The sequence below is a fragment of the Lichenostomus cassidix genome, chromosome 5 (assembly GCF_008360975.1).
Source record: "Lichenostomus cassidix isolate B80296 chromosome 5, HeHo_3.0, whole genome shotgun sequence".
NCBI classification, from domain to species: domain Eukaryota; kingdom Metazoa; phylum Chordata; class Aves; order Passeriformes; family Meliphagidae; genus Lichenostomus; species Lichenostomus cassidix.
The window spans coordinates 58,823,911-58,834,362 of record NC_139486.1 but is presented as its reverse complement, the minus strand read 5'-3'; the positions used below and the strand labels follow the sequence as shown (position 1 = coordinate 58,834,362).

Sequence of the window (10,452 nt, the reverse complement as noted above, 5' to 3'; positions counted from 1 at the left end):
AAGTTTATTCCAGCCCCTTTTGGTATCGCTCCCCATCCCTATTTCCACCCCACTGCCCATCCCATCCCATCCCATCCCATCCCATCCCATCCCAACCCATCCCATCCCACCCCATCCCATCCCATCCCATCCCATCCCATCCCATCCCATCCAATCCCATCCAGCAGCTTTCCTGGCCTCTCCCTGGCTCTGAGCACAACCTGTAGCTCTGCTGCTCTCCAGTGAGGACATTTGGGATCGGCAGCATCCACACCCTTCCTGACCCCTCCTGACCCCTCTGACACTCCCAGACTCCCCCCGGGGCCACCTTCCCCCCTGACAGTCCCACTGCTGCTCTGCTCCAGCCGGGACCAGGGAGATCTTCGCTGTGCCACTCAGAGAGCAGCTGGGAAGGGAATGCTGAGCCCCTGGGCCATCCTGCCCATGCCAGCTGTGCCGCTGCCATCCCAGCTCTGGGCACTCGGGATCATGTTTGCTGCAGGGAGCACAAGCCATGCCTGTGTCCCCTCCCTCCCTCCCTCCCTCCACCCCCATTCCCGGCTGGCAGCAGGAGCCAGAGGAAGGCAGCAAGCGCTGGCAGATGGGGTGAAGGCAGCTCAGGGTTCAGGATGCTGTTTGTTGATATCAGACTGCAGTGGGATGCAGGAACAAGGTGCCAGGGGGATTTTTGGGATCACAGCTGTGTTGCAAAATATTCCCTTGGGGGAATAGTGTTCTAGCACCTGGGAGGGAGGAGGAAAGCCATGCTCCAATGTGCTCTCTGCAGAGCATCCCTCCCACATGCCCCTGCTTGCTTCTCCTGCAGGAATACAGTGTGGGAGGGAGATCCTGTGGATATTTATTAATCAGGTGACTCAAGGAAACCCTCATCCTCATTCCCAGGGTCCCTCAGCAGTGCAGTCAAAGGGACCAACAGGCTCAGACTGCTGTGTCTGTGGTGGTGTCTTTTTTGCGGGCAGAGTTGACTTCCTGCTCCTCAAAAAGCCTCTGGAGGGATTCCCTTAGGGACCTCATGGAGCAGCTCCTCCAACACCTCCCCACCAGGAAGTAGATGAAGGGTTTGCTGGTGCTGTTGATGGAGTTGAGCAGGAAAAAAACCTGGGAGGACACAACAATGTATCCGAGCTGGTGCAGGAAGTTCCAGAGGGTGAGGAGGAGAGTGAAGAGCATAACAAGGACAATAACAATGTCACGCTTGTTGAGTTGCTGCTGCTGGGAGCCACATTTGGCATTAATGAAGTTGATTGATCTAGAAATGACATCGGGTGCAGCAAAGAGGAGCAGGATGATGGTGAGCACGGAGATGAGAGCCACCTGACATTGCTCCTGCTTGTGTGATGGACACAGGGAATTCACTGTGGGAATGACAGTGATGAGAGTGAAGAAAGCCCAGAATTGGACAATGTCCACCACCAACAGCAGGCGCCGGGGAAGGTGGCAGCAGGGGCGGCACAGTTTGTACATGCCCATCCCAATGCTGGTGTCTGTCAGCCGCCACAGCAACCAGTAGTAGGAGAACACAGACATCTGGAAAAGGAAGCTCAGGTACACCCGGGGCATGATAGTGGAGCAGGACACATCCTCCACCAGGAAGAGCAGGGCAGAGGGGACTGTGAAGAGGAGGAAGAAGAAGTCAATAACAGCCAGATGAAAGATTCTGATGTAAGGGAGTTTCAGTCTGAGGAGCCAGAGGACAGCCCCATTCCCAGCCAGCCCACAGAGGCAGATGAGCAGTGTGGCACTGTGTATGGCCATGCTGCTGACATCTATTTCACATGGATCATCTCCTTCAGTGGGTGAGGCAGGAGGGGGGGTGACAGTGTTCACCTCCATGCATGGACACTGGGTAGGCAGTGGGATGAGGCCCCTGACTGTGGTCAGAGTGGATGGGGAGTCAGTGCTTGGAGAATCCCAGGATGGACCATGCAGCTCCTCAGCAGCTCCCTGCAGCAGGAAGGATTCAGTAGAGAGCAGTGAGATGTGCAGGGGAGGAGGATGGTGGAAATAGTGGGGTGGGAGAGGGAGGTGGGAGGGTTGGGATGTTTGGCAGGAGAATGATAAAGAACACAGAGAATAAAAATTTTCAGCTTCCCTGAAGCTGCTGAAAGACCAGCTGGACAAAAAGATAAAAGGATGTAAAGGAGCATGGACAGAGAAGGATAAACATGGGTGGAACCAGTGGAGAAAGAGATAAGGAAGCCTCCAGTGCTTCTGGGACAAGTTCTGTAACAAGAAGCAACAGCACATGGCCAAAGGAAAAGTTCAAGGAGGGTCACCTTTAATATTGCAGCATTCAGTGAATACTGCAATCCTGTACAGTGAATACAGTGAATACTTTCAGTGATGTTTATTTATTAGGAAAGAAACACTTTTTTATTACTTTGAACGATTTTAATGGATCAAACCCCTGCTGTAAAGTCTCTCCACACACAGAAAAAGGAGAGATCCTTCTGTATGACCTGCACACATTAAGAATTCCCACTTCCTAATGTGTTCCATTAGGTTAAAAAGTTTTTTCCATCTGATTTCAATATCAAGATACAGAAGGGAAGCTCAGGGCAGAGGAGGGAGGAGCTGGGGAGGACGCTGCAGCCACCAGGAGAGGGTGGCAGGAGCAGAGCAGCTGCTGGAGGAGAGGCAGGTGGGGTAGGGAGGAAGGAAAGCATTGCACTGACCTGTTCAGTGTGGGGCAGCAGCAGGCAAAGGGTGTCTGTCCAGATCAGCACTGCTTCCTGAAATCTCTTGCTGCATTTGGATCAATATCCTAATGTGGATCCTCCCAGGGAGTAACATGAAGGACAGAGTGCCCAGATCCCCAGAGATCCCCTCTCCTGTCCCGCTGAGTCCTCTCTGTTCCCTGTCGCAGTTTTGCTTCCCAAGACTCAGTGGAGTCACAGGGCAGTCGGGAATTGCAGCTTTGGCTACATCTGAGTTTCACTGCCACTTTCAGTTTTTTGGTTTTTTGGTTTTTTTTTTTAACTGCAAAGGAGGTGGCTTTTGTTAAAAGCTCCACCAGAGCTGTGTGATTGGCTCTTCATTTCCTCTCGATCAGAAACACTCCTTCCCTGCAGAATGTCCCATTCTCCAACTGCTGTCCCATTCCTGACAGGTTTCTACCATTGCTCATTTCTGTTCCTTGAGGGGTCATGGTCCCTCCAGCAGCAGAGGGATGCTGGTGGTGCTGGTGGCACTGGAATGCTGGCAGTGCTGGGGAGGCAGCTGGGTGCTTGTGAGGAACAACTCCCATTCTGGGAAGAGCTTTGGGACCATTGCCAAAACCTTCCCTGGACTCAAGGGAGTACAACTGAGACAAGAATTCCCCTTTTTTTTTCATTCTGCTGTAGGCACACTCTGTCCAAGGGAAGGACAGCAAAGAGTTGCTTGCAGCCAGGTTATCAGCAGTTAGACCCCACATTAATTACTGCCTTAATGATACAATATGTTATAAGAGATCAGATTTTGGAGTGCTGTTATCCCCCTACCAGAACTTCACCAGAGCTCAACCTCCTCCTCTGTCCTGGGAGCACTTGTGGTTGTTTTTACTGATCCCACCCCTTTGTCAGCAGCAACACCTTCCAAAAGTCCAGGTTGCTCCAAATGCAATTCAACATGGCCTTGGACACTTCAGGGATCCTGAGGCAGCCACAGCATCTCTGGACAACCTGTGCCTCAGCACCCTCACAGGGAAGGATTTCTCCATAATATCACATCTGAACCCACCCTCTGTCAGTGAGAAAGCCATTCCCCCTTGTCCTGTCACTCCAAGCCCTTCTCCAAAGTCCCTCTCCAGCTCTTCTGGAGCCCCTTTAGCTCATGGATCAGGAACTGTTTGCACTGGAAAGGATTGGCCCAGTGAATGGATGTGAGATTCCACAGCTGGGGACACAAACACAGTGTCAGCGAGGAAGAGAGGAGGCAGTTCTGCTCCCAGGGTCTCCACACACACCAGATTCCAGCAGGAGCATCCCAGCTCCCAGACACATGTCAGTCTGGGTGGGAATCATCTCATTTCAGCTTTCTAGGAATTCTTTGGAATTCATTGTAGGCTGCTGTCTGACTCCCAAGGGAGTATAGAAGATGACTCAGATGAAACCTCTAGCTTTCTAATGCTTGTAGCCAAGAGAGCAGCATTGATTCACCTCTTCTCAGAAAAAATGACATTTCTGCAATGTTAAATCATCCCTCTGCTGTATGCCTGTGCTCCAGCTCACACACAGAATTCCTTATTGCATGAATCCTTTTGGAAACTGCATGGTGAAAGTCAAATACCTTAGAAGTTGTGGTATAAAAGTGGCAAAACAACATTTGGACCTGGAATCAAATTTTGTAGTGCAGGGTCCTAGGGATTCACCCCAGGAATGAGAGGGGGCAAGTTCAGGCAGCTCAGAAGACAAGATTTCAGGATTGGGGTTGCTTTAAAACGAAAGAGGAACCTGACACAGAGACAAACTGCTTTCCCACAGGTCTCGTTGCTGAGGCTCTCTCCTGTTACTCATTTCCTGGACAAAGTCAAGAGCAGATTAGAAGCAGAGCTCTGATACCAGCAAAGGCTCTGAAATAGTTCCCTGTTTGTGAGAGCCCTGGAGAACATGATCCAGCAGGGACAAAAGGGGGCCTGGGACAGACCCCTCACTGGACACTGCCCAGGCTCACCCAGCAGGCTTCTCTCCCCTTTCCCAAGTGAGCATTCCAGGGAAGCTCTTGAAGATCCTGACCCAGGGACAGCAGCTGGTGTGTGTGAGGCAATGTGAACCCACAGTGTGTCTGCTCCAGTGAAATTCTCCAGGCTGCGAAAGGAAAGGTCAGACTCTTCTCTTTCAATGTAATCAGTGTCCCCCTCTTTGAGATGGGACCTGCTGACTGATTTTGGTGGGGGAATTGCAGTCTGTAGGGTATTAAAGCTCTAAATATTGTGGGGAAAGGGAGAGGGGGAATACTGACATGAGTGTCCTGCTGAAAGAATCCAGAAGCTCAGTGATATCAACTGACACCTGAGAATCCAGGTCAGATCCACCAAAAGACCCTCGCTCTGATATCCCCACAGGCAATCCTTTCCTTCTCCAACTCTTTTCCTCCTCCAGCTCTGTGCTGTCCAAAGCCAGGAAGGAGGTATCTCCCTGGCTTTTGTGCCAGGCAGTCATACCCATCTCCCACATCCTGCTAGCAATCTGCCCTGTCCCTTGCCTCTCCCTGTGCTGCTCCACATGGAAGCTGGGGGTGGGAAAAGATGGGAAAAGCCACGTGTGGGGGACAGCAGTGTTGGTAAGGTGTGTGTGTTTGTCACCCCTCCAGCTGTGTGAGGGGAAGGAGAAGCAGCAGAGGTGTCACAATGAGCACATTGTCCCCTGCCACAGAGACAGCCAGCCCTGCCTGCTGGAGCCAGCCCGGTGGGAAAGTCTCCAACGGGAGCTGGAATGAGGACAAGCACTCCAAGTGGACCGAGTGTGACAACAGCCACTCGAGCAGAGTCCCTGTCACGCTGCTCCTGTGCCTGTGTGGAATGGTGGGGAACGGGGCTGTCCTCTGTCTCCTCTGCTTCCACACCCGCAGGAACCCCATCACCATCTGCATCCTCAGCCTGGCCATCGCTGACTTCACCTTCCTGCTCTTCATCACCATCGCCCTGGGGATATTTTATGTCCCAGAGAGCTTCTGCCACCAGCTGGGCTCACGGGGTGTGACAGCCTGGCTGAACGTCACCATCCTCTTCTCTTTCACTGCCCGGCTCTACTCTCTGACAGCCCTCAGTGCTGGGACAGCTCTCTTTGTCCTCCCTGTGTCCTGCTGGCCCTGCCACCGCTCCCAGCGCTTCCCGGTGCTCCTGTGTGCCCTGCTCTGGCTCCTCTCCTTCCTGCTCACCGTCACCCCCTGTTTCTGCCCTTCGGTGCTGGTGGCCTTGGTGCTGAGCTACCTCTTCTCAGTGCTCACCCTGATCTGTTCTGCTCTAGCCCTGCTGGCCAGGCTCCTGTGCTGCTCATGGAAACAGCCCCCACGGAAGCTCTGTGCCCTGGTCCTGCTGCCTGTCACCTTCTTTCCCTTCTTCACCGCTGATTTTGGGTTCTGGCTCTTGCTGAGAGCCTTTGACCCCTCTGTCTTTGCCCTCAGCACCTCTGTCCTGCTCGCCTGTGCCAACAGCAGTGCCCACCCTCTGATTTACTTCCTGGCTGGGAGCTGTGCAAAGGAATTCACCCTCTCTGTTAGAGTTGCCTTCCAGAGGGCTTTTGAGGATGTGCCAGAGCCCCGGAATAGGGACAACACAGTGGAATCATCATAAAGTGGAATCCTCATGAAATAGAATCACCGTGAAATACAATCAAAAAACATCCTGAATTTGAAGGGACTCACGAGGATCACAAAGTCCATCTCCTGGCCCTGTACAGGCTATACCAACATTCCCCCCCTGTGCCTGAGAGTGCTGTCCAAATGCTCCTGGAGCTCTGTCAGGCTGGTGCTGTGTGCAGCAGGGGAACTCCTGCCTGGGGTGGATTCAGCATGATGTGAGGATTCATCATGGGAAGGTTTGGGTTGGAAGGAACCTTACAGATCATCACATTCTGACCTTTTCTCCATGGGCAGGGAAACCTTTGAATGCTTTTGTTTTCAAGTTCTTGCTTTGAATCTTTCCTGTTCAACAGTTCTGAGCTTTCTCAGCCTCAGAAATGAGCTTCCCTACCCTGTGGAATATTAAAATTGAGTCACCAAGTCTCAGACATTCTGCAAATGGATTTTCTTGGTGTGTTTGCTTAAAAACAGCATGGATAAGAAATCTTGGCACAGCAGTGCAGAACAATTCCTGAGTGATTCCTGTCCATCTCCAGCAGGTCCTGACACACGGGAAGACTGAGGTGTGGAAAATTCACACTGAGCCCTGTTGCCCAGACGAGTGGGCAGGTGTTTGGGATTGCCTCTGGAAGGCTTTCCCCAAAATGCACACTGAGTTTGGGGCTGTGGGCTGTCTTGTGGGCTGTCAGCACAAGGGGTTGGAGCTGGAACTGCCTCTGCTGGATCCTTCCATTTTCTCTGGGCTGTCTGGATGGTTTTAGCTCCACTCATGTTGCAACTGTGACTTGAGGTTTGGCTCCACTTGAGGTGTGTCTGAGGGAAGCTGTGGCTGCTCCTCGATCCCTGGAAGTTTTCCAGGACATGTTGGATGGAGCTCGGAGCAACATACTTTAGTGGAATAGCAATGTACTCTAGTCACTGCCTATGGCAGGGGGTCAGAAGAGGATGGTCTTTAAAGTCCCTTCCAACCCAAACCATTCTATATTTCCATGGAAAACAAGAAGCTCAGGTAGGGAGTGGCCTGGGTGACACAGGAGACAAGGAAGGTGCTTGGAGCTAGAAAAATACATGGAAGGATCATGATCCTTCTGCACTTGCCTTGGGAGAAACTCCCTTCATGATGGGAGTCCTTTCCTGGATAAGAGGTTGTACCTCAGAAAGTTTCTACTTTCCAACGGACATGAAAATGGGAGACAGGGAGAGAAAATCCCTCTCAGATGGGGAAGTTGCTCTGTTCTGTTAATCATTAACAACTCTGTTAATCAATGCTTCTTAGATGTTTAACCTCATGTGAGCCAATGTGGTGGTTTTGATTGGCCCAAAACATCAGTAAAGTATTTTTAACATCTAGGAGAAATTTGGACCCCTCAGAAGCTGTTGTGGTAGGCCTGGGGAGGTGTCTGAGGGGTGGGGAGTGACACAGAGATGGCTCCTGTGTGTCCTGAGTGAAAGTTCTGGAAGTTTTTACATCAAGTCCCGCAGAGCCAATCTCTGATGGCTCTGAAGGTGATGGACATGCTGCCAGCCAAGTTTGGGCCAATTGGAGGTGCTGGTTATGCCTCTGTGAAAACATATTTAAGAAGAAATCAAAACAAGGCAGGCACACACTTTTTTCACTTCTTTGTAGTTGGAGGAGGAGGAGGTGGAGGTGAAAATATGTGAGGGAGAACAGCATGGAGACGTGAAGGTCAGTGAAGAAGGTGGAGGAGGAGGTGTTCCCGGTGCTGGAGCTGAAAACTCTCTGCTAGCTGTGCTGAAGGCCATGGGGGGAGCAGGAGGTTCCCCTGCAGCCCATGGAGTCCACAGGAGTGCAGAAATCCACCCACAGCCCACTCCACAGGAGCAGGTGGATGCCTGGACAGGGCAGTGATCCAGTTTGGAGTCTCAAAAGAGTTAAAGCTACAGAGGCCTTTTCAAGGAAGAGAAAGGCCTTGCTCCTGGCATGGAAGCAGCCTGGCCTCGGCTTGGCAGAGTCTGCACAGCACTCTATGGACAAAGAGACTCATGTTGCAGCAGAATTCTGGCAGGATGTTGCTCATGAGATTGGACCCACGCCAAAGAAGTTCCCAGAGGACTGTCTCTTGTGGGAGGGACCCCTGGCTAAGTAGAGAAACCCCTCTCCCTGATGGACTGACCAGAGAACAAACCCCTCTCAACCTGCCCCCTGTCTGTGTTGTGGGCTTGGAAAGAGGGAAAGGGGGGTGAGCAGAGAGACTGCTTCTTAAGAGGGTGGGGGTGAGAGCAGAAAAACTGCCTGATGAGAAGGAGAAATAAGTATAGATAAAGAGTATTCGTAGTAGAAAAACTGTGGTGATGAATAGATGTATGGACCTGCTCTGTGGACTGAAAAAAATACTCCCCCACACCCTGCCCCCCCACCCAGGTTTGGTGGTTATAAAAGAGGAAAGGGGGTGAATACTATAGATTCTTTAGAGGGAGGCTGGGGAGTGAACAAAAACTGTATGAAAAGTTTATTTTTGCCTTGCATTTATCCTCCAACTCTCTTAGGTAATTAAATCACTGTTTGTAACTTTAAGCTTGGAGCCTGCTTGCCCTTTTTCTGTGCATCCTCCTGCCAACCAGTGTCCTATCTCATTTGACTCATGAGATTGGTGTGTATTTTTTATAGTTTTCTTTTTGTAGCAAGAGAGAGTCGAGGTGCCTGGCGTTTAGTCAGGGTTAAACCTTGACACTCTCCAAAGCATGACTCACCATCCAAGGCTTTCACTCTCACTTCCCTTTCCAGAAGCAGTGGCACGTTGCCTTCCCCTGGATTTAAGGCAGTGGGAAAAGGAGGGACAACTTCCCCTGAGCAAGAGGTGTGTCTGCTGCCCAGGTCTCTCCCAGGAATGAGGAGTTCTTGGCACTGTCAACATCATCCCAAGCATTACAAAAACGTGCCTTAGGATGAGCTCTGGTATGAGACAGGTACCTGCCCTCCTCACACAAGACAGAGGCTTTAGAGTGGGCAAAACTAAGGAAATGAGCAATTTTTGGACACTGTTCACCAGGGATGAGCTCTGCAGTGAATGGATGTTGTTTATTTAACACATTTTGGGGTCAGAGTTACCATGTTGGAAACAAAACTAATAAATCCAGATCTAATTATGGGGTAGTAACAATGTGAAAAAGATCAGTACAACCTGGATTTTGGCTCAAGCTGCAGTGAAGAGTTGCTGTTCAGCTCCTCCTGAGAATGGCCAGGTTCAGGATGGAGGTGCTGAAGGGCTTCCTTGGACATTGATGCTGGGGAACCAGAGGATGGTCCCATTCTGCAGAACAGCAGCATAATCCCCTGATTTCTGCACAATAAAATGGTCCAAGCACCTGGTGATGTGAATTTCCTTATTTCAAGTTCTTTTTTGGTCACAGGCACCAGAATTCTGTGGAATTCACCATCATCCCTGCACTTTACTCGGAATGATTTAATTATGGAATGAAAGAATGTGACAAATTCCCACTTAATGGGCAAGGGAATGTTGCTGTCCCTCCCCCAGCTCGGCAGCCCTACCTGGGGTCAGTTTGGTCACTTCCCATCAGCAGGGAATACAGGGCTGGCTCTGTCAGACAGAAAGGGAAGGATGCTCCTTGAGATCCTTACCTTTCTCCTGCCATCTAGAGGCCCCAGCCCTGCAGAGATTTGGGAAATCGCTGCCATCCCATGCTGGATGTGTCCCCAGGACTTAACCTGTCACACTCTGTCAATGCAAGAGATCCCCGAAAACCCCATGAAACTCATCTGCTGAGCCAAAGGAGATGGAGTTTATTCCCTGAGGCTGAGGCAATGAGGGTCATTCATAGGGAATACAGGAACAGGACTGAGCTCAGAGCCATGTGCCCACATGGTCCCATATTTGTGGGTGTCTTTGAGGTGACACATCTCCAGGTGCCTCACGTCCAGCAGTGCCTCACAGAGCTGTCGCCTCCACCACAGCAGTGTCCCCAGGGCCATGGCTGCCCTCCTCACTCCTGGCTTTCTCCTCAAACACCCTCTGCAGAGCGACTTTGACGGAGCGCTGGAAGCGATGCCGCCGCCAGCTCCCCACCAGCACATAAATCACAGGGTTGAGGCTGCTGTTCAGCAGTGCCAGCAGAAAGTAGATGTTTCCGGGGAATAAAGCATCAGAATAAGGACGAGAGAGGAGAACGTCCACACAGAAAGGGATGCCA

The 10,452-nt window shown here is 51.3% G+C and overlaps 2 protein-coding genes across 2 annotated transcripts; one reads left to right on the top strand and one right to left on the bottom strand.

The window, feature by feature from the left end:
• Positions 1-918: 918 nt before the first annotated feature.
• Positions 919-1,833, bottom strand: LOC146436777 (mas-related G-protein coupled receptor member H-like). Its single transcript, XM_085063819.1, has one exon. The coding sequence runs from the start codon at positions 1,831-1,833 to the stop codon at positions 919-921; it is 915 nt and encodes a 304-aa protein (XP_084919945.1).
• Positions 1,834-4,329: 2,496 nt separating this feature from the next.
• Positions 4,330-6,558, top strand: LOC146436776 (mas-related G-protein coupled receptor member X2-like). Its single transcript, XM_085063900.1, has 2 exons — positions 4,330-4,801; positions 5,293-6,558. Exon 2 carries the CDS (start codon positions 5,330-5,332, stop codon positions 6,272-6,274), a length of 945 nt encoding a protein of 314 aa, XP_084920026.1. The 5' UTR covers positions 4,330-4,801; positions 5,293-5,329; the 3' UTR covers positions 6,275-6,558.
• The last annotated feature ends 3,894 nt before the right edge of the window (positions 6,559-10,452 follow it).

Coding starts and splice junctions, on each gene's coding strand:
- LOC146436777 (XM_085063819.1), bottom strand. CDS start 1,833: ATGGAGGTGAACACTGTCACCCCCCCTCCTGCCTCACCCACTGAAGGA.
- LOC146436776 (XM_085063900.1), top strand. CDS start 5,330: ATGAGCACATTGTCCCCTGCCACAGAGACAGCCAGCCCTGCCTGCTGG.